General features: G+C 40.9%; 1 protein-coding gene across 1 annotated transcript; it reads right to left on the bottom strand.

Moving 5' to 3' along the window:
- Positions 1-5,751: 5,751 nt before the first annotated feature.
- On the bottom strand, positions 5,752-13,252 carry LOC127424703 (uncharacterized). Its single transcript, XM_051670105.1, has 2 exons — positions 12,994-13,252; positions 5,752-6,702 (listed from the first exon to the last, which is right to left on the bottom strand). Exons 1-2 carry the CDS (start codon positions 13,095-13,097, stop codon positions 6,183-6,185), a joined length of 624 nt encoding a protein of 207 aa, XP_051526065.1. The 5' UTR covers positions 13,098-13,252; the 3' UTR covers positions 5,752-6,182.
- Positions 13,253-24,400: the final 11,148 nt, after the last annotated feature.

Here is a 24,400-nt window from a genome sequence, read left to right as displayed (position 1 = left end):
CAGGTGGATATGAAATCATGTGCATACTTAAGCAGTGTTCCGCTTCATCTTAAGCTTATTATATTCACTTCATGTGTGTTTGACATGTGTTCACAGAACTTTTGAAATTAGTACTTGAAGTCTTTCAGTTCGGAATGTCTTAAAGGAATAGTTCCCTACAAAAATGAAAAATCTGTCATCATTTACTCACCAGCATGTTGTTGCAAACAGAACACAACAAAAGGAGTATTTATAGCAAAATACCCAAGCTGCTCCTTTCATTAAACAATGAAAGTGAATGGTGACCACAGATACAAAGCAAGATTTTCAGTGAATAATGACTTATATTTCCTTATTTTCCTCACACAGAGCCATCATGTGGTTTCAGGAGATTTGGAAAATAGCACAGAAATAAATTTGACTACTTTTATGATGCTATAATGTTTTTTGTTTTTGTTTTTTGGAGTTTGACAGCTCCTGGTTCCCATCCACTTTCATTGAATAGAAGAAAAAAGCTCGGACATTCTGCTAAATGTGTCTTTTGGTGTTTCACAGAAGAAACAAAGTCATACAGGTTTGGAATGAAAGGAGTGTGATTAAATGATGACAGAATTGTATTTTTTAGCGTGAACTATCGCTTAAGACAGACCCGTGATCAGATCCAACGTTATGTTGTTTGAAATGACCTGCATGCTTTATTAAAGCTGTATTAGATTTAGTGTTACTGATTTGATTGTGTTCCTGGTTCTATCTTTCAGATGCCTCAGTGTCCTTTATGTTAAGATTTCCAGACTTCACTGCTGCTCTCTCTCTGCAGGACAGCTTTGGGATAAAGGAGAGATGGTGTTTGGGTTAAGTTTGTGATTGGTTGTTTGTTTTAACTTTTGTTTTTGTTTTTGTTTTATAAAGCTTTATAGAAGCAACAGGGTTGTTTTTGTAGGAGTATAAATATCAGTCTTGGAATGTTTGAACGATTCAGAAGGAAAGAAAGCCAGACAGTGGGACACACACACACACACACACACACACATGTTGGTGCGGCTATACTTATGAGAACTCTCCATAGACATAATTATTTTTATACTGTACGAACTATAGATTCTATCCCCTAACCCTACCCCTAAACCTAACCCCAGTGGCGGATTTAAGCATGGGCGACATGGGCAGTTGCCCAGGGCGGCATCTTGCGGGGGGGCAGCATGTTGGTACTCCTATCATTATGAGGACTCTCCATAGACATAATGATTTTTGTATTGTACAAACTATATATTCTATCCCCTACACCTACCCCTAAAACTAACCCTCACAGAAACCTTTCTGCATTTTTACATTTTCAAAAAAACATTGTGTTTTATAGCATAATACCCTTGTAACTACTAGTGAATAACCTAAAAAATGTCCTCTTAATACTCAAAAACCAAAACACACACACATAAGCACAGAGTAAGTTGATTGTGTGTGTCTGAGGGGTCTTAGAGGGCTTCTGAAGTTTTTTTCTCTCTAAATACTATCGGTCAGTGTCAGAAAGCACATGTTCTGTGTGTTTCAATAGCCTGATTTCTCAGTTTGCCTTTCATAAAGACATTCAGTTTCTCTCTTCCTTTAAACAGCAGCCTTCTGTTCCCTTGCCTCTTCTCTTAAAGCGTTCAAACGAAAATTAAAATTCTGTCATCATTTACTCACCCCCACATTGTTCCAAACCTGCATGACCTATTTTTTTTTTTCCCATTGAACACAAAAGGAGATGTTAGGCAGAATTAAAGCCTCAGTCACCATTCGCTTTCATTTTGTGAAAAAAAAAAGAAAAAAAAAAAAGAAGAAGCAATAAAACTAAATGGTGACTGAGGCTGTCAATCCTTAGCAAGCTCCTTCTGTGTTCCAAACAAAGAGAGACAAAATGAGGTTGAGTAAATGATGACATAATATTCATTTTTTTGGGTAAACTATCCATTTAAGTCCTTCATGCCCTGACCACCCCTGCTAATCTGCCTCTCTCATTCACTTCATCTCTTATCATCTGCCAGTTTTTCTGTACCCAGCAACAGATCATTCTTTGCTCTCCACCCCTCCTTTACTCCTACTCTATCACCCTTCTCACACTGTGCAGAGAGTGCTGCTTGTCTCCGATCAATGAGGGGCCCATGGTTCACTCTCTCTGATGAGGTGTTGTATCGTTAGAGTTCTGTCTCTCAGGAGACCGGAATCTTAGAGTGGGTGATGATGCCAGAAAAGGTTTTGGAATGCTAGTGTCTGAATAGAATCGGAGCACAGCTCTTCTTCCCTTGAGAGTCTTTGAGTGTTAACATCCTTGGATACCTTTAAATCTATCACTCATGAAATAATGCATGCAGCATTTGGCTGCCTTTGAGGTTGAAGAACTAGAAATTAGAGCAATGATCAGTCACTCTTGTTGGATAAAATTTTTAACAGTTCCTAAATAGTGTTGTCCTGTTAGTTTGGTCTGGCCCTTGTTTGGTCTGGGATCATACTGTATCATTACAAATGGAATTGTACTTGTTCTGTGAAAAAATACTTTAACTTTCAGAATTCAGAAATTACTTTCCAGTCCAACAATACCATTTATTGAAACTAAGCTCTCATTCTGAACTCCTGCAACTTTGATGTGAGATAAAGATTTGAACACCATGTCAGTAAAGCATATTAGGCATTCAGAAGCTTGGACCTTGCGCTTCACTTCACATTGAATTAATAAGGAGGAAGTTGGATAGATCCTATTATTTCAAAACATCATAGATGTTACTTCAGTTTGTCTATAACTAATCATAAGATTTTTCAATGTGAAGAATTTAACCATTTGGCAAGAATGGCGGATGTTTATTTTGACAGTGTCCCTGATCACATCAGTCCGAACTTGAAGGAACAGTTCTCCCCAAAATGAAAATTCAGTCATTATTTGCTCACCCTAATGTCATTCCAAACCTGTATGACTTTCTTTCTTCTGTGGAACACAAAAAGAGAACTTTGAAAAAGTCTATACTTTTTGTTTTTTTTGCCATAATGCAAGTGAATAGTGATTCCGGTCTGTCTAGCTTGAAAAATAACCAAAAAACATAATTAAACCCCAGCAGAAGTAATCAATACAACTCAAGCAATATATTCCATGACTTCTGAAGCGATATGATCACTTTGTGCTTTGAACAGAATGAAATTTAAGTCGTTATCTACTCCCGAATCAAATCATTAATAAAGCACTTAAATCAAATATGGCGACTACACAACATCATGACGTTTGGTTTCAGGATGCAATGAGGACCAATGAGGGTTTGTATTTTAGCATTTAAATCCTGTGAAGACTTTTAAAAAGTTCACTTATTGTGTTCTGTGGAAGAAAGTCATGTGGGTTCTGAGTGACATTAGGGTGATTAAATAATGACAGAATAGTTTTTTTTGGGTGAACTATCCCTTAAAGGTACAAAAGCAAAAATGACTTATTTTACTCTAAGGCTCAGAGGCTGGTTGGAAAATGGTAAAAGAAGTGTGTGTGAGCAGGACGGTGTTAGCCATAGAATCAGACATAATAAAAAACTCCATTAGAAAAAACAGAGATCTGGATTTGGTTCTGATCGCTCTCTCTCTGACTAGGTCATGTCTCACTAGTGTCCCACAAACACATTTCTCTTAGCAGTTTAGAAACTCATGGAAAATAAAGTCCAGATGAGAAGGATGACAGACAAAACAGACCCTAGAGAATGGCAATCATAAAAAAATGTCCCAATCTGTTTACTCTCAGATTCCTCAATCTTTTTCTCAACCACTTGTCCCCCTCATTCTCTTTCATTCTTCAGTCAGAAAGAGTTCTGTTAACACCCGGCAATTCACTTACTGCCCCGACAAGCACCCCTCACTCTAAATAAATCAGTAGGCAGAATGAACATTCACAGCAAAGACAAACCAATATGTTCTCAATTAGCCGCCTCCCGAGAAGCAAGAGAGAGTGAAGGAAAACAGTAATGGGTGAGAAAAACGGAAAGTTCTGAAAAGAGAGAGGCGGAATAAGGGGATGGAGAGGTGATGCTTTGGCCCCAGATGGTTTATGGTTAATGGTTTAATTAGCTGCTTTTGAAGCTTTACAAAGACCATCTGGAACTAAATGCTCATCCCAGCTAATGAAAGTGAGATGGGGTCTAACAAGCTGATCTCTCTCTTTCTCTTTCTGTGCAATTGTCTGGTTGGCTGATCAACAGGAAGTGGGCCGGTGGCTATATTGTTAGTGACTCTCGCCCGCTGTATTGCCCCTTTCTCTCTCTCTCTCTTTCACTTTTCTTTCTATTTTATGCTCAGGCATAATCCACCATTCATCTCTCCATTGATACCAAAATCCCACACTGCACGGTCATGAACACATGCACACACATACTGCATGCTCATTATAACAAACGACAACACAAACACACACAAACACATCATACCAGGCCCCAAAAGCCATTCAGATCATGGCTGGCCCCAAACGCATACACTGCACACCTCCGTGGATTCAGCTTTGAAAGAGATGCCTCAGAGCTCATATCCCTATTCAATTTGTTTGGTGTGGGGTTCACAGGGAGTGAAATTCCTTTGTGTGTATGGGTATTGTCTGTCTTTTGAATAAGAGACTGAAGGCAAACATAACTTGGGCATCTATTTGTGGTTTTTAACCCTGTGTTTTGAAGCTGAAGTATGTCATTTTTCAATGTGAAAAAATACTTTCTCCTATTTAAGCATCACTGAAATTTTAGTTTGAGCATGTAGGAGTTGTGAAATCAGTTTTAGATATCACAGTATTTCCCAATAAATTCATTGCATGCACATAGCACACACATTCCAGTATGTACCCATGCATCGTCTGTGATTATTCATGCATTAATTATGTTTGTGTCATGCTCTAATGTCACGTAGAGAATGTGAGTTTCAGACAGTCTTGAAAATCAGGCAGCTCATGCATTGACTCAGGATGGGGGTCACAACCCTTTACTTTGGTACTATCCAAGATTTCGTCTTCTCCCCAGACACAAAAAAGCTGAGCGCAAACCACACTTACACAAAGTCTCTCACCTAACAGAACAGTCTTGCACAGATTCTTTCTGTTAGTGGAATTTACCAGTCAGCCCCTTCAATCCTTCAGAGAAAGGGTGACATAAACTGAGACGGAAACATTATTCAAATTATGAAACGCTCTTTCCCCTGTTTATAATCTGAATGTGCATTTAATAATTTAATACATTAAAAAAACATAAATATGCAACTTAAAAAACAAATATAATGTAGACCATAAATATATTCATATTGTACCTGTTTGATGGAGTGTAAGCAGTCTGTGACAGCCAATCAAAACGTCTCATTATCACGCTGTGCGTTACTGCATCCCACTTCACAGGAGATTCTGAAGGGTTCTGTAATTCATTTGTATTAGCAGAGTGACAGAAATTCTGACCAATCAAATGTATTATTTTCACCTTGGGGTTTGGGTGTCAGCACTCTGCAACTTCATAGAACCAATGAGAAGGGGTTACGCTTTGAACGCAAGTCAGGAATGTTTCCCTTCCTGCAGCCATGTTTCTGTCTCAACCTGAGGCTACGATGAACAGCTACATGCAGAGCAAGCAGTCTTAAATCTGTGGATGATTTTCAGTGAAGAATCCGAATTACATTATTTTCTTCAAAAGAACAGACTAATATTGAAGGGTTACCTGATTTCTGCACCGCACGCCACTGGAATTTACAGACAGCAGGTTTTAAAAGGAACATACACTATATTGCCAAAAGTATTCGCTCACCCATCCAAATAATTGAATTCAGGTGTTCCAATCACTTCCATGGCCACAGGTGTATAAAATGAAGCACCCAGGCATGCAGACTGCTTCTACAAACATTTGTGAAAGAATGGGCCGCTCTCAGGAGCTCAGTGAATTCCAGCGTGGTACTGTGATAGGATGCCACCTGTGCAACAAGTCCAGTCATGAAATTTCCTCACTACTAAATATTCCACAGTCAACTGTCAGTGGTATTATAACAAAGTGGAAGCGATTGGGAATGACAGCAACTCAGCCACGAAGTGGTAGGCCACGTAAAATGACAGAGCGGGGTCAGCGGATGCTGAGGCGCATAGTGCGCAGAGGTCGCCAACTTTCTGCAGAGTCAATCGCTACAGACCTCCAAAGTTCATGTGGCCTTCAGATTAGCTCAAGAACAGTGTGTAGAGAGCTTCATGGAATGGGTTTCCATGGCTGAGCAGCTGCATCCAAGCCATACATCACCAAGTGCAATGCAAAGCGTCGGATGCAGTGGTGTAAAGCACGCCGCCACTGGACTCTAGAGCAGTGGAGACGCGTTCTCTGGAGTGACGAATCACGCTTCTCCATCTGGCAATCTGATGGACGAGTCTGGGTTTGGCGGTTGCCAGGAGAACGGTACTTGTCTGACTGCATTGTGCCATCTGTTAAGTTTGGTGGAGGGGGGATTATGGTGTGGGGTTGTTTTTCAGGAGCTGGGCTTGGCCCCTTAGTTCCAGTGAAAGGAACTCTGAATGCTTCAGCATACCAAGAGATTTTGGACAATTCCATGCTCCCAACATTGTGGGAACAGTTTGGGGATGGCCCCTTCCTGTTCCAACATGACTGCGCACCAGTGCACAAAGCAAGGTCCATAAAGACATGGATGAGCGAGTTTGGTGTGGAAGAACTTGACTGGCCTGCACAGAGTCCTGACCTCAACCCGATAGAGCACCTTTGGGATGAATTAGAGCGAAGAGTTCTCATCCAACATCAGTGTCTAACTTCACAAATGCGCTTCTGGAAGAATGGTCAAAAATTCCCATAAACACTCCTAAACCTTGTGGAAAGCCTTCCCAGAAGAGTTGAAGCTGTTATAGCTGCAAAGGGTGGGCCGATGTCATATTAAACCCTATGGATTAAGAATGGGATGTCACTTAAGTTCATATGCGTCTAAAGGCAGATGAGCGAATACTTTTGGCAATATAGTGTATCATGTGTAATTTCTGCTACACTAGTGCCACCAAACGAAAATGCATAATTAAACCTTTGTTTTCAAACCACTTTCTGAATACGCTCTTGGTCGAACAAACAAATAGTGTCACCCCCAACTCACGCCACTGGATCAGTCAATGTTATTGTGATGGTGTGGATGGGTTGCTCAAAACAAAATGGGGAATTTTTATAACGCCACAGAGACACAGTGGCCAAGTTCTGAACTGGCAATGTGATTCTGCCATATGACACAAGTAGAAAGAGTAGTATGAGTAGTATGCCATTCTGAACTCAGCCAGTGTTTACAGTTTTCTAGAAAATGAATCTACAAATTGTTTACTCACAGCTTTCTCTGCATATTAATCTGGGATATGAGAAATGTATTTTAACCTAGAAAAAGTTACTCATTTTAAAATGATTAAAAATGAAATGGGAGAGGAATTCATGGATGATTGAGCATGACACTCCATTTCATGCTTGTTAGTTTTAAAGTGTTTCTGTATATTAGCTTCAAATGCTACTAATTAGCAGGGTTACCGTAGCACCCGTTTCACCGAAATATGAGTTATGCACATGTTTTTCTTAGAGTTTTCGGATAAGCAGTGTGTTACCACATCACAGACATGGCGCTTGGCAACCTTCCACATCCCTGCTGCCTTCCAACCCATGCATGCAATCTGATCTTAATGGCAAATTGTAGTGCTAGTCAGAATCAGAGAAAAAGAAATAGAGTCCTTGCATTATTAAAGACACATTCTGTGGCAAGGTTGCTGTCATGGTGAAACTAATTACAGAGAGAGAGAGAGAGAGAGAGTGATAAAATATTGGCAAATGGAAGGTGGATTATGGGTAAAGCTGGACCGCGTCTATGTCATTCTGGCACAGTTGGTTAATATCACTTTCTCATTCTTTCTATCTCCCATTCAGGCACTTGAAACTACATCCCATGGCTCACAGCATCACTCACCACACCTTCTGTCTCTCCTTTCATCTCTCCATCTCTCATCCCCTCATTTCCCTCGCCCTTATTTTTGGGTCCATTCTATTTTTTTCTTTCCTGTCCTTTACTGAGGCCTCCACCCTCCCTGCTCTCTTTCTGGGCTGGCTGTAGGGAGACGCCCAGCCCCTTCGTGGAGGTTCTGCTGCCCGTGGCTCTGGTCAGGGTTACTGGATTTGGGAGTTTGTGATGTTGGGGGTCTTTCTCTAAGATGATTGCTTTGGGGCCACTGAGTGTTTCAGGGTCCACTGAGCTTTCTAGGGGCCCCCACTTTAGCATAAAGACAAATGCACACAGTGTGAGGACACAGCTAAACACCTGTTTGTAATAGTTTATTTTCATATCTATTGCTAGTGGTTTGGGTTTGGTGTGTCATTTGGGATGTGGTAGCTTAGAGTTAGTCTCTTGTCTGTTTTATCTAATTTGTCTTTTTCTTTGTTGTCTGCTCTTTGTCTGTTTTCTTTTTTCTTTTTGCTTGCTTTCTCTCTCTCTTGCGAACTTACTCTCGCTTTGTGGCAAACACAAGCTAAAACCAGCTTTGTGCTTTTGAGAGATTGAGCAAAGTAAATATCCGTCAATACAAGAAACAGACCATGGTAAAACAGATTTGAAAAGAGCTTTTAAAAGCATTGTTCTATAGAAACGATGCATGAATGTTTCAGATGCTGATACAGGTCTCCATGTGTTGATGCTGTTTTAAACACATTGTTTCCCTGTGTTATGGAATAAGTTATTTTCCCTGAAACAAACACAGAGCCCCGAGTCTGTTCTGCAAGGGTCTTTCTTTCTCCTTTGATTTTTTTCTATTTCTGTATTTTACAAGAACACATTTTTTCTCCTCATTTGTGTTTAATTGGAGGTCAGATTTTCTCAAGAAACAGGCAGGCTATACCTCAAACAGACCTCTCCTTTTCATCACGATAAGCATCTTTCTTCACTTTACTGAGTCTCAACCTTTGCCAGAATAACTTTCCTACAGCTTTATTTGCTTCTTATATGCATTTTTAACATTTTCTCGCATGAGTAAAATTTTGCTCTGAACTACAGGTCTAATATGACAGGTTTTTCATTTCTTCATGAAGTTTTCCAAATATAAAGATTAGCTTAACGGAAGTGTTCTATCTCTTGTGTATACAGGGGATTCTTTAGACAGGGAACTTGTCTTTTTTAAGTTTTAAAGCTTTAAAAAATGTGTATCTCTATTTGTTTTTTTCCTCATTATTAATAGTGTTGAAAGGAACAATTTACCAGGATTGACCCACAAAACTGAAAAATGTCGTTACCATCATACATCTTTACCATCACATACAGTTCCGAAAGTCCATTTGACGACTGATCAAGGCCATGATCAGCTCCTTATTCCAGGATATGTGAGAAATGTTTGAACATAAATGGAACATTGTTTGAAAAAGTTTCCATTTAATTTTTTTTTTATTCGAAGTAGTAAGTGCCCCTTCAAAGAAATCACCCATAGACGTGTGTGCTTGTATGTGATTAAAAGTGTGGAGAGAAATGAGGCCCCTCACTGGAATTGCAGTGTAGTTCAGGTTAGCAGAGTTCACCACACCTCAGTACAAGGTGTCATCTTGAGGACAGCAGGGAATAAGATGACAGTGTCACAGGGGTGAAACAAGAAAGATGTGATTGGTGGTTTGGTCTTACAGAGGGTGGGTCATGGAGGTCAGCTTGACAGGCCATTGAGCACACACTGTTTGATGGGCAGCCTGCTGTGGAAACAGTGCACCGCTTAGGGAGTGTGAGGTAGTTCATTTAGACACAGAGCCAAAAGAAGAGGAATAAAGGTTGAGTAGGAGAGGACAAAGGGATGCCCAAGGTCACTCATATGTTTGCCATGTGTGAAGAGAAAGATCCTGACATGAAAAACAATGAAGAAAACAAACCTCAATTGAAATAGCGTGCACAGGTATGTGCGGTTATTTATGGTGACATTTTCAAAATGTTATATTCCATATTTTGTGCTTTTATCAGTAAACAATAGAAAACAGCCTGACCATTTGATGATTGAGGTGAAGCTTCTTTGACAGTATTGAATGCAGTGATATTCAACCCAGAGCAAAACAAGTAAGTAAGTAAGTAATGCTCTTTTAAAATACCCTAAGCAGGTTTCACCATTTTTTTTTTATTTTTTATGGGAACATATTTTATCAAGTCAGGTCAAACAAATTTAAGAGCATATATTAAAAGGATGACCAAATCTGCATGGCGAGAATGAAATTACAATTTGTACAAAAGTCAACATGGCATCACTAACACAGACATAATGGAAAGGTTCATTTAAATGTAGGAATACTGCAGGAAAACCTAATGCACAGGTACCGTAATATAGGGGGATGGCCTAACTACTGGAATGGGAAATAGATTAAATGTTAATATCAAAGCTCATAATTTTGTATGATAATTATTAACTTTCATATTATTGGAATGCTCTCTAGTACGTTTATATGAAACTCTGAAATTTTTCAGGTGGGTTTAGGCAAGTGAGTGATGTGTGGGAATAAGATTGGAGTCAGGATGGCTGTGGAATGCACTGCAATGCCTCTCACAGAATGAACTTCTGTTCTTTGTGTGATGTCATGATAACATCAGTCCTCCTGTCACCATGACAATGGCTGTCCTGCTAACCCCCCCCCCCCCCCCAGACCCCTGTAATTATCCCAGGCTAGATTGTGATTGGAGGGGTCAGACTAATGGGGGCTCCATCTGCCCCCTGAATAAACCTGCTTGTTAACCCCATGTAAGGAAATCACAGAGATAAACCCATGCCAGACTCAATCGCAACACTTTCACACACACACACACACACACACACACTCACACACACACACACACTATAATTCACAGTTCAGACACATCAGGGCTCAAGCACAGGGTGTAGTCAAACAGGATGGTAATGATTACATGGCAATGAAACCTTTAATTTAACGATGACATCCATCCTCTTTGTTTCTTTTTCCTTTCTATTTCTCTGATTCCCTATCATCATGATGAAGTGTGCTGAAATCTAATTCGTTCAAGTGCATGTGCCCATGTGTTCAACGTGTGTGTGTGTGTATTTGTGTGTGTGACTGATTGACTTTGTGGTGAAAGAGAACAGCCAAGCCAAACCGACAGAAATCTACACTTAACCACAAAGGCTCCAGCAACTACTCATAGCATGGTAAAGGGTGCATTGATGTGTGCTTGTTCATGTGTGTGAGTTGGATTGCAGGGTTATACGCACATGTGTCGTTGCACCATAATTTGATACAGGATTGTGGAATGTGATGTCTGACAGTGTGTATCTGGGTGTTGGCAGACATTTCACGGCACAGTGAAATTACCTAACACATTTTTTATCTCCCTCAGTGTACATGTGTAATCATGCATTCATTATATTATTTTTATATAATGAAGCTCTTAAATTGCCTAAAATCATAATTACCAGCTCTTATCCACCAAATACGCTCATGAGTGCAGTCTGGCTCTGATTCTCTGTGTGTGTGTGATGTGAGGAGGTCAGTGGTTTGATTGTGAGCTTTGTGCCTTTGGGAACATGATACTGTTACTCATCTGTACCAGCACTAAAAACAGCTCTGCAAACACAATATCTTTTTGCTGACCTGGTATGTGCAAAATAGGAAACAATAAGTTGCCTGTTTTCCAATTTATTTCTTCATTTTTTGCTGTCTGGTTTTCTCTGTCTCTCTGTTATAACAGACTTGGGTTAGGGTGTTTTCAAAATCCCTAAACCAAGACCAAATTTTCTGAATTAAATTTATCCTAGAGCTTTCAGGCTAAATTATATCTATCTATCAATCAATCAATCAATCAAAATCAACCAGTCAATCAATCAACCCAGCCCAAACCATTTTAGCCCCACCCAACGTCTATGAGAGGTCACAAAAAAGAGAGGCATGGTTTAATATAGTATACCAACCTCAGCAGAAAATAATGTAAGGACTGCTTTACAATAAAAATGCAGTGGCTGAATATGGTAAAGTGATGGTATCAAATTGTATACCATGGTAGTCAATGATTATTTTCATGTACCAAGGTACACTATATTGCCAAAAGTATTCGCTCACCCATCCAAATAATTGAATTCAGGTGTTCCAATCACTTCCATGGCCACAGGTGTATAAAATGAAGCACCTAGGCATGCAGACTGCTTCTACAAACATTTGTGAAAGAATGGGCCGCTCTCAGGAGCTCAGTGAATTCCAGCGTGGTGCTGTGATAGGATGCCACCTGTGCAACAAGTCCAGTCGTGAAATTTCCTTGCTAATAAATATTCCACAGTCAACTGTCAGTGGTATTATAACAAAGTGGAAGCGATTGTGAATGACAGCAACTCAGCCATGAAGTGGTAGGCCACGTAAAATGACAGAGCGGGGTCAGCGGATGCTGAGGCGCATAGTGCGCAGAGGTCGCCAACTTTCTGCAGAGTCAATCGCTAAAGACCTCCAAAGTTCATGTGGCCTTCAGATTAGCTCAAGAACAGTGCGTAGAGAGCTTCATGGAATGGGTTTCCATGGCCGAGCAGCTGCATCCAAGCTATACATCACCAAGTGCAATGCAAAGCGTCGGATGCAGTGGTGTAAAGCACGCCACCACTGGACTCTAGAGCAGTGGAGATGCCTTCTCTGGAGTGACGAATCACGCTTCTCCATCTGGCAGTCTGATGGACGAGTCTGGGTTTGGCGGTTGCCAGGAGAACGGTACTTGTCTGACTGCATTGTGCCAACTGTGAAGTTTGGTGGAGGGGGGATTATGGTGTGGGGTTGTTTTTCAGGAGCTGGGCTTGGCCCCTTAGTTCCAGTGAAAGGAACTCTGAATGCTTCAGCATACCAAGAGAGCTTGGACAATTCCATGCTCCCAACTTTGTGGGAACAGTTTGGGGATGGCCCCTTCCTGTTCCAACATGACTGCGCACCAGTGCACAAAGCAAGGTCCATAAAGACATAGATGAGCGAGTTTGGTATGGAAGAACTTGACTGGCCTGCACAGAGTCCTGACCTCAACCCGATAGAGCACCTTTGGGATGAATTAGAGTGAAGACTGCGAGCCAGGCCTTCTCGTCCAACATCAGTGTCTGACCTCACAAATGCGCTTCTGGAAGAATGGTCAAAAATTCCCATAAACACACTCCTAAACCTTGTGGAAAGCCTTCCCAGAAGAGTTGAAGCTGTTATAGCTGCAAAGGGTGGGCCGACGTCATATTAAACCCTATGGATTAAGAATGGGATGTCACTTAAGTTCATATGCGTCTAAAGGCAGATGAGCGAATACTTTTGGCAATATAGTGTATTTACTCCAAGGTACTTCAGAAAATACCATGGTAGATGTCCAAAAACCATTGCATTACTAATTTATTTAATGATGGATGAACTGTAAAGGGGTGGAGTTAGAGAGTGACATAAGCATCTGTTATTTACAGGAGGATGGATAGAAGGTAAAGTAGGCATAGTCTAAAAAAGAGAGGACATCCTCCCTTTTTCGCCACAATCAGTTTGAATGGAAGCAAAAATGGATGGAGTATAGGAGGAATGAAATGAAAGAATCGTGTGGGAGTTTAATGAAAAAGAAATTTAATAAAGGAAGTATTGGCAGTGATAAAGGAAAGGTGCTGAGGGCACACAATGGGTTGAGTATGAAGGCTCTTGTTCACAAAAAGCACCCTACTGTGGGTGCATGGGTTCTTTGTGGGAAATAATTTATGAATGTAACAGGTCACTAAATCAAGGCTAATACTGGGTGTGTGTGTGTGGGGGGGGGGGGGGGGCATTATTTTAAAGTGAGGGTCAAGGTAACGCATTATTTATTAATGAGATCTTACTGTTTCCTTCCTTGGGAGTTAAAGGTTATCTGGACCATTATTCTAAAGTGAAAACACATTATATACCATTAATAGTAACTGAGGTGTTACTTGTCAGTTACTAATGAATAGGCTACTCAAGTGTTTGTTCCTACATTTTATTAATTTAATCAAACAGATAGTTAACAAACATTCACAGACATAAAAAAAAAAAAAAAAAAAAAAATCTGCCATTTAATTATGAATAATTGAAATAACTGAACATAATTGCATAGCCTACAAACCTTTAGCAGGATAATGCTTTTAACTGCTGGTGCTCATGGTTATTACATGTTTTAAAAGTCTTATCTCTTAACATAAAGTAAAATTATAAAATGATGTATCTAAAGGACAAGTGTGTTGATCTCCACAAGACTTCAACAGAAAACAGAGAGAAAACTGGCGTCCACATGTGTACTTCTGCCCTAGACAGTAGGCCTGGTTCCAGATCAAAATCGCTGAGAGTGCTTCTGAAAATAGTGGGGGTGCTCTGTATAAAGTGGAGATGTGTCGTAATTAAAAAAAAAAAAAAAATTAATGGATTAAATCATGTATAAATGCTACTAAAATAACGTAAAGAAATTATTATTATTATTATTTTTTAAATGAACAAAACATTTATTGCTTCATTTTTTCCGCATGATCTGTCGCTGAAATTGACTGCAAAATGCTGCGCCTGCAGATTAGGACATAATGATTTGCAAAATCATGCACGTTTATAAATTGACACAGCGTTTTGTGTGTTCACAAAATGCAGGGATTTTTGTGTTTGCTGGGATTCGAGGAAATCTGCTTGCCAATTTACAGTATTAGTCTTATATATTCAATTGAGCAGGGGTGTGCAATTATTTTGGTACGGGGCCACATCAGCCATTAAGTAGAACATGGAACAGAGAAGATAAAAATTTCTGCATTTTTTATCTTTTAAGCCCAGAAATAGTAGTGCACTCAATGAATGATGTACAATTTTCAATTTACAAAAAAGTGTATACAGACTGATGGGACCATTCTGCGATTCTTAAAGTTTTGCTGCTACTTTTATGTGTTAGTAAAACTGAATAAAGGCTAAATAAAATTATTGTTTATTTTTACCATACTTCAATGCAGTGGTAATTTAGTATTCAATTTAACACTCTACATCAGTTTGGTTTAATAGTAAAATAAAATATTCGGAAATTATAAATTCTAAAAGCTTATTTTAATGTTGGCCGCAAAGTGGATAAAGTTGTTTTATTCTCAAAACATTATCAACTCGTTTATATCCTCTTGGGTCATGATTTGAGTATCGTCAATGGTTTGTTTGGCATCCCATTCAGCACACCACTGAATAAAACAGGCTGCATGATACTGATAAACGATTACTGCCACAGTAACATTCACATCCAGTTGTGAGGGACTTCAGCATTTCACAAATAACACAAAGAACAAACATATTTCTCTTTCGTTTGGTTTTGCTCACGTGTCCCCTCCGAGTGCGAATGATGTAAACATCTGTTGGGATTTTACTAAAGTTCATCACTGAAAATGTTTGCTCGCAGACTTGGCAATAAATAGCATGCAGCGTCATGAATGGACACAGAGTGGCTGCATCACACTTTTCTTTGAGCATAATATTGCACTATTGAGCGCTAAGCTCGGTTGCTAGACTGCATAAATTAAGTATGAAATAATGTGAAATATTTCCAATTTGTGCAAGTATAAATCTCTGAATGGGGTGATGAATCTATATTATCTGGAAACCCTGAGCATATTAAAAGCTTGTGGATTAGCAACAGGTCCCAAAGCCAGATAAATGAAAGATCTAATAAAAAAGTTCAGGATAAATCGACCCACAGGCAGTAGTTTGCCCTGGTCTGCAATTGAGGGTGCTCTAAGTTTCGTTTGAGGGTGCCCTCAAGCACCCCTGTAAAACCGCGCCTGCTAGACAGTCCACTCGGTAAATACGTACAGTTTTTTATCAAATTAATTTGACATGTTTCCTCCTTTGCCTATGTTCGGTCTGAACAGAACAGAATGTATGTTAAAGTTTACCACGTGCAGGCGGATCGACGGGAGGGTGGAACAAAATCGCACTCAGTTTCAGCATGAGCATTGAATATGGCGAACACTGATTGGATTAGAAGATTGATGGACCAAACACTCATTCTTTTTTTTTTTTTTTCATTGGATTCATTAAGTTACTCAGAAAAAGAAAAAAACTGAAACTTCAAGAAATGAACTTCACATAAAATTAAACACTTCTTGTAAGATTAACCTACAGTAATTATGACTAAAAAATGTTTTGTAAAAAAAAAAAAAAAATGTTGTGTATATTCAAGTGTGTATTCATTAATTAATAATGCATTACCATGACTCTCACTATAAAATAATTAGTAATTCCTTCATGTTTATGTGGTAACACATGACTCATTACTTATGGGTTACCAAAATTATTTTAAAAGACCTCCAGCAATATCAAACCTGCCGAAGTTAATAGTTTGTAATGAACAGAAGAGATATCCCAAGGAATACACATGTTGGGCATATACATCTGTAAGCTGGCTATGATACTCTACCAGACACTGTAGCCATGATTTAGAGAGCTGTTATGTTCAAAAATTTGTTCCAGCAAAGAACACACATGTCACATGTTTCTCTGAAGGCGCATTTCATGATCATGTTCACAATAAAAACAATCATTCACATTTTAGACACATGTTAATGTTTTGATTAGTAATTAATTAGTAGTTATTTTAAATTAGCCATAGTTAGTTGATAGTTCTCAATGAGGAAAATCAAATTCAGTAATTACTGAACAGTGAACTACCTCATCAGTTCGCTGTTACTTACTGATTGGTTAATCATGTTTCCATATCAGTTAATCTAGTAACTAAAGTGTTAATGGAGTACTACTCATTAATCCTGCATTAATTCCTGCATAGTTACCTATTGATGATGGACCATTATTATAAAGTGTTACCGGTTTCCACATTTTTTGGCTCAGATATGGGTAAGTCAAAGGAAGTTTGCCATTTACAGGGCTGCTAAATCCATTTTTGTGTGTTTACACGTGCACGGAAGTGTTTGTCTTCAGACAAAGGTCTTTGTTTTTCCACATAGGTCTAAAAATGACCATGCTTATGTGCTCCTCTGTCTGTATGTGTGTCCTTGTACAGTAATTGGGTGTGTGTGTTTGTGCTATGTGCTGGTCTGGCTAAAGGGTTTGATTGTAATCAGAGGTGTGTGAGCAAGGGTTAGCAGACAGAGGAGAAATGGGACACACACTGTGGGGTAAGAGGCTAAGGTACCAGGCAACATGATACATGATTCACAGCCATGCATATGAGAATTCTCACAGCTGGCCAAGTTTAAATCAAATGACACAGTCATATCAGTTATAGCCAGAATTCAAAGCTGCAACCTCTCCAGAGATACAACCAGCAAATTGCTCTGCTTAAAACTGTCAAATAAGTGAAATACCATATTTTGAAGATATACAACAGTTAGTTCTGGTCCTCAATTTTGATTTGACAAGTGGCGTTACAAGAGTGCTGATATTTCATGTAACAGCACTGGAGTGTTTTACTGTTCTTATCACTCCTATCCACTTAACATCCATGCTGATTTTCAGTTCAGCAGCACTCTGGTTGCTTGAATAGACTTTTATATTCAAGAATGGGTATTAGAACTTAAGAATAGTGTTTATGTCAAGATATCATCATCTTCCAAAGAAGTGAAATAATCTAGAACTCAGATGTGTAATTCCCAACCTGGCTTAATCAAGGACTCTGAGATCAAATTTGGATATGAACCAAAAAGGAAAATGTACAGTGCATGTTATTCATCTAGCCATGAGAGGAACTGTTCTTTCCCATCTTAAATAAAGCAAGAGAGCAGACATTCAGGGCCAGGGTGAGATGAGATGCTCTTCAAACACAAAAGAGACAGAATTATGAGGCCATAATTTTGTGTGTTACAGTACTTAAGCTTTATGGACTGTGGGGTTTCTGTGTACACAATAGATGCATGAGGGTGTGTGAAAGAATGTGGGCCATGCATTCTTTGAGATTTGATTGCTAAAAGGAGGATGTGTGAGCATGTGTGTGTGTGGATGTGCTCTGAGAAGGGAGTGCTGAATGAGTGAGAGAACTCATTTGTTATTGAGATTTGTTTAATTACAGCCTGTCCTTCTCTCCCTCATCCCTCTATCCTTAGTAATCTTCTCCTCCTTTTCTTGTGTAAATCCCTCACTCCATCTCTCCTTTAAGGGGTGAAACAGTCAGCTGATTGACACACAGGCTATCTCCAGAGTGACCGTTGAGTGATTAGGAGTGTGTGTATGTATGTGTCTGTGTGTGAGGTTTCAGTGAAACAAAGAGATGCTTGAGCATGCAGCAGGCTCCTGCAGGGCTCCGGTCAGGGTTTTGTGTGTGTGGGCGGGTTTGGGTGTTTTACGAGGACTTTTTTTTAGGTTACAAACTGGTAATTACAAGGTTATTATGCTATAAATGTGGTTTATGAGGACATTTCTAGTGTCCCCATAATTCAAATTTCTTAAAAAACACATTAAACTATGTTTTCTTTTTTCTTTTGTTTTTTTTTTTTAAATGCAAAAATGCAGAAAGGTTTTTGTGAGGGTTAGGTTTAGGGGTAGGGTTAGGGGATAGAAATGATCGTTAGATCTCTATAAAATCCAAGCAATGAATGGAAGTCTATGGAGAGTCCTCACAATGATATAAAAACAAGTTTGTATGTGTGTGTGTATGTGTGTGTGTGTATGTGTGTGTGTGTTTGTGTGTGTGTGAGAGATTATGCATGTGTGTGTGTGTGTGTGTGTATGCTCATCAGGAACTTGACCATGAACAAAAACAGAAACAGAGTTGCAAAGTACACACACACATTTCTGTATCATCCACCTCTCTCTCTTTCTCTCCTACTGTGTGGTCACATAAACCCACACATCTGCCTGCCAAAGCCTTCAGGAACATTCAGCAAACATTTAAGGACAACGTTCAGCTAACATTTATCATTACAATTCAAAACCAAACAGTAACTATCTAGTCTGAACTTTTATGAGGGCATTTTTTTCTAACATATAATAAATAGCATGGTCATTTCTGGCTCCCACATTTTAAATATCTGGGGCATTTTGTCACTTTCTGTGGCATTTAAAGGTGCTATATGTAAGATTGACAACAAGTGTTTGAAATGGGTCTGCAGTCCAAATTCTAAATATTGGAGAGTTGTCTTCCACGCCCCAGACTCGAAGCTCATGCGGGTTGCCAGAATGTTGACATGCAAATTAGCCAACTCAGCATCCTTTTTAAAGGATTTCTGGGCTTTAAGCTGTCTCCATCTTCCAAAGGCATCTCCAATATTTATCCTTGTTTTACTACGCCTCTGGTCATGGTGGTCACCACCAACGCGGCGGTGTCAAAATACTATTGGTGAGTGGGCAGTGGGCGGGATCACACAGGCCAAAACATAAACAGAAATTCCGGCTAGGAATGGAAACTTCAAAGTAGAATATACTGGCTTTAGTATTGTTATCGGATTAACCAGTATTTCAATTTAGCATGTTTCCTAATTCTCTAATGACATATTATGGTCATTTTATGATTTAGTGCAGTAACATTATTACATATAGCACCTTTAAACCCTGAGCCCTGGTTAATTTCTGACACTGATTGTCACATATTCCCTGTTTTTTATCTAGACTTTTATTTTGAATTTCTTGTTTAGTTCCCCATTCCTGTTTCCTGTTAGTTTTGTAGTCCTTTGCAGTTTTATTTCACGATTGGTTCTCCCTGATTGTTTCCCCAGGTGTTCTTTGTTTTCCCTGGTGTATTTAAGCCATTGTTTCCCCTGGTTAGTTTGTCAGTCTTTGCATGTGTTTGTTATGCTCTGTACTTGGTTCCCTGTGTTTTGTTTTCTTTATATTATGAGTTACTTTGTTTATCTTTTTTTATTAAAGCTGCATTTAGATCCTCATTTCTTGCCTGCCTCGTTACAGAAACACTGACCAAAAATGGATCTAGTGGCTGTCATAATTTTGCTTCTGAAGCAAGGGGAACGTCCAGTTGAGGATCACATCCATGAGTTTTTATGAGTTTCTAGCAAATTTAGTGCACTATCCAGACCGCTCTCTGGTGGTTCTCTTCTGGACTGGTCCGAATAGTGCACTGAAGGAACTGATGCCTCTGGCTGATCCTCACTGGATGCTCTGCGAATATGTGGAGGAGGCTCTGGAACTTTGTAGATCCCTTTATACAGTGGATTATCGTGGGAACCTCGGGCCAAAACCTGCATCTTCTGCTCCCTCATCCAAGCCTTCCACGGCTCTTTGCTCCAAGCCTTCCACGGCTCCTGGCTCCAAGCCTCCCACGGCTCCTGGCTCCAAGCCTCCCACGGCTCCTAGCTCCAAGCCTCCCACGGCTCCTTGCTCCAAGCCTCCCACGGCCCCTGTCTCGAAGCCTTCCACGGCCCCTGTCTCCAAGTTGAATGATCTGCCACTGACATTGGTGCATAGGGCCATGAAGACCCTACCTCACAATTTGTCAGTGGCCACGCCTGCCACGGCCAACGAGCCAGCGCCCACGCCTGCCACGGCCAACGAGCTGGAAGCCTCATCCATCCCAGAGCCATCGTTGCCAGCCTTGTCCGTCCCAGAGCCAGCGTTGCCAGCTTCGGCCATCCGGAGGGGGAGGATGAGAAGAAAGGCTTCTGTTCCCAAGTCTCTGCCCATGTTCATGACCACAGAGGTCGTTCCCGAGTCTCCGCCCATGCCCACGACCACAGAGGTCCTTCCCGAGTCTCTGCCCATGCTCACGACCACAGAGGTCATTCCCAAGTCTCTTCCCATGTACATGACCACAGAGGTCGTTTCCAAGTCTCTGCCCATGTTCATGACCACGGAGGTTGTTCCCAAGTCTCTGCCCACGCCCACGACCACAGAGGTCGTTCCCGAGTCTCCGCCCATGCCCACGACCACAGAGGTCGTTCCCGAGTCTCCACCCATGCCCACGACCACAGAGGTCGTTCCTGAGTCTCCGCCCATGCCCACGACCACAGATGTCTTTCCCGAGTCTCTGCCCATGCTCACGACCACAGAGGTTGTTTCCCGAGTCTCTGCCCATGCTCATGACCACAGAGGTCGTTCCCGAGTCTCCGCCCATGCCCACGACCACAGAGGTCATTCCCGAGTCTCCGCCCATGCCCACGACCACAGAGGTCGTTCCTGAGTCTCCGCCCATGCCCACGACCACAGATGTCTTTCCCGAGTCTCTGCCCATGCTCACGACCACAGAGGTTGTTTCCCGAGTCTCTGCCCATGCTCACGCCCACAGAGGTCGTTCTTGAGTCTCTGCCCATGCTCTCGACCACAGAGGTCGTTCCCGAGTCTCTGGCCATGCTCACGACCACAGAGGTCATCTCCAAGTCTCAGCCAGTGTTTACAACCACAGAGGTCATTCCCGAGTCTCTGCCAGTGTTCACGACCACAGAGATCGTTCCTGAGGCTCCCACAGCTCCGCCTTCCATGGCTTTGCCCCTCGAGCCTCTCCTGGCTCCCCACAGAGTCTTCCACGGCTCTGCCCACAGAGTCTTCCACAGCTCCGCCCACTCCCCCAGAGACTATTTGTCCAGTGGCTCCACCTGCTCCCCCAGAAACTCCTCCTCCAGCGGCTCCACCTGCTTGTCCAGAGACTCCTCCTCCAGCGGTTCTGTCCGCCTTACCAGAGACTCCATTACAGCAGCTCTGCCGCCTGACCCAGTCCCTGTCCTGTGGCCGCCTCCCAGGCCTCCTGACATTGTCTTGGCCCTGCGGCCACCTACCAGGACTCCTGACCCAGTCCCCAACTTGAGGTCATCTCCATGGTCTCCTGGTCGTCCGCCTGATCTGCTCTGGGCTCCTTGGTCTCCTGGCCATCCACCTGATCTGCCCTGGTCTCCTTGGTGTCCTGGCTGTCCACCTGATCTGCTCTGGTCTCCTTGGTCTCCTGGCCATCCACCTGATCTGCTCTGGTCTCCTTGGTCTCCTGGCCGTCCGCCAGATCTGCTCTGGTCTCCTTGGTCCTCAATCCCACCGGCTCTGCCTCGGTCTTCTGGGCCCCTAGCTCCACCTCAGCCCTCTGAACCTCTGGCTCCAGCTTGGTCCTCCGAGCCTGCAGCGTCGCCCTGGCTCTCCATCCCTCCGGCTCCACCTTAGTCTCAAGCCTCCTTAACTTAGCCTTGTTCCTCTGCTCCCCTTGTGCCCCTGAACTGCCTGTTTCCCCCTTCCCCCCACACCCCATTGACAATTTTTTTTGTGGAGCATCTGGAATCCACTCCTTAAAGGGGGGCTCTGTCACATATTCCTTTTTTTTTTTTTGTCTAGACTTTTATTTTGAAATTCTTGTTTAGTTCCCCATTCCTGTTTCCTGTTAGTTTTGTAGTCCTTTGTAATTTTATTTCATGATTGGTTCTCCCTGATTGTTTCCCCAGGTGTTCCTCGTTCCCTGATTGTTTCCCCAGGTGTTCATTGTTTTCCCTTGTGTATTTAAGCCCTTGTTTCCCCTGGTTAATTTGTCAGTCTTCGCATGTGTTTGTTATGCTCTGTACTTGGTTCCCTGTGTTTTGTTTTGTTTATATTCTGAGTTACTTTGTTTATCTTTGTTTATTAAAGCTGCATTTAGATCCTCATTTCTCACCTGCCTCATTACACTGGTGTGGATTAATGAGCAAATGATCTATATTTTCAGTCAGGAATAAAATATCAAACCTGGCAAAACCTCACAATTAAGTCAGATAGAAACTGTAGTGAATTCTTTGCTTTAGTCTCTAAGGCTGAAGGAATGCAAAATCAGAACATCACATGTGATTTCTTGTGATTTGTGCAAATCTGACCGAGACATACTCTCTGCTGAATCTGTGTCAACCATTCTTTATGGAGCAATCCTACTTCTCTGTCGTACTCTCTTTCCTCCTTCTACTTTTCTTTCTCACTGTCTGTTTTCACTCGAGGGCCTGGATTGCTCAGGCCAGCATTAAAGCAGCACATTCTATGCACAGATCATATTGATGGAGAATTCAATACTCTGTGTGTGTGTGAATGTGTGCATAACATATTTGATTCATCAAAATGTATTGTATACAATGCTGAAAATGTACCATCTCTTCCTCAAATGGTAGAGCATGGTGTTAGCAACGGCAAGGTCTTTGGTTCGATTCCCAGGGAATGCACAAACTGGTATAATGTATAGATGCACTGTGAGTTGCTTTGGATGAAAGTGTCTTTCAAATGCACAAGTACTGTATAATATGTTTGATGGTTTGATTTGATTAAAGATTGAATAATGACTTTCAAAGTGACTTCAGAAGATTTGGAATATGATACACATCATGGGCGGCGTTAGGGCTGGGCCACCAGGACTTTAGCCACAAAGCTTTTCCGTAAAGCCCCAAATGTTTTTTATCATCTAGTAGTTATTTTAAAAATACCAGTGCTTCGGTATCAAATTGATACTAAAACATATATTTTCATATTTTAACCATATATTTTAATATTAGGTAATATATCAAAAACAATAATACCTGTCTTTTTACAGTATCGATAACATAAAATACAGACTCAATTCAGGACACACCTCTTGTTGGCAGATGCTTTCCAGCTCTCATGTTTGTGCACGCATGCAAGAAGAGCCCTCACAACACATAATTGCGGCTGTGTGTCTTGTTAACATTCCTGTCTTTGTGAGATATTAGAAACGGTGTTAAGTTGGTCAATCCAGAAGCAATAAGTTTCATATATTCAAATATATAACCCTTAAAACAATGAGTAATATATACAGCCGTGCTCGAAGAATTTGCAAACTTAGTCATTTGCATTTTTTTTGCCAAACTCTTTTATTAAGACACAATGCCATAAACTTCACAAACTTTGAAAAATCTAGCAACTATTTCTTTCCTCATAAGTACCTATTTTAGCCTATTTACAGGCTGTTATCATCTAAACTAACTTAAAGCACCTGACGAATCAATAATAACAGTCAATAGTACACAAAATGTATGTCGAACTACGGAAAGCCAAAAGGGACAATATAGTATTTTTTAAATCATGTTTTAAAGTAGGCAACATAGCATTAAAGGGATAGTTCACCCAAAATGAAAATTCTCTCATTATTTACTCACCCTAATGATATCCCAAGCATGTATGACTTTCTTCAACAGAACACATTTGCAGAAAATTTTTAAAATATAGCTCAGTAGGTCCTTAAAATGCAAGTGAATGGAGATTTCTCTTTTGAAGCTTCAATAATCACAGACAGTCAGCATAAACGTCATCAATACAACTCCAGCGGTTAATTTATGTGAATAAAGATAAATATTTAAGTACTTTTTAACTATAAACCATTGCTTCCTTTAGGCATCATGAGAGGGTGGAGTCCAAGCGGTCTCTCGTGTGACGTATTTGCGTTGCCATGATATCGACGTAATCTCACGTTTTCCATTTGGTTGAGACATCCAGGATAAGCACACAAACGCACCATTGTGAATAAAGAAATAGATAAATACAGATCTAAACCAAAACCAACCATGCTACTGTCCAGCGTTCCTCTTTCTCACTTGTAA

Source organism: Myxocyprinus asiaticus, chromosome 33, assembly GCF_019703515.2.
Source record: "Myxocyprinus asiaticus isolate MX2 ecotype Aquarium Trade chromosome 33, UBuf_Myxa_2, whole genome shotgun sequence".
Lineage (NCBI taxonomy): Eukaryota > Metazoa > Chordata > Actinopteri > Cypriniformes > Catostomidae > Myxocyprinus > Myxocyprinus asiaticus.
This window is presented reverse-complemented; position numbering and strand designations above follow the sequence as displayed.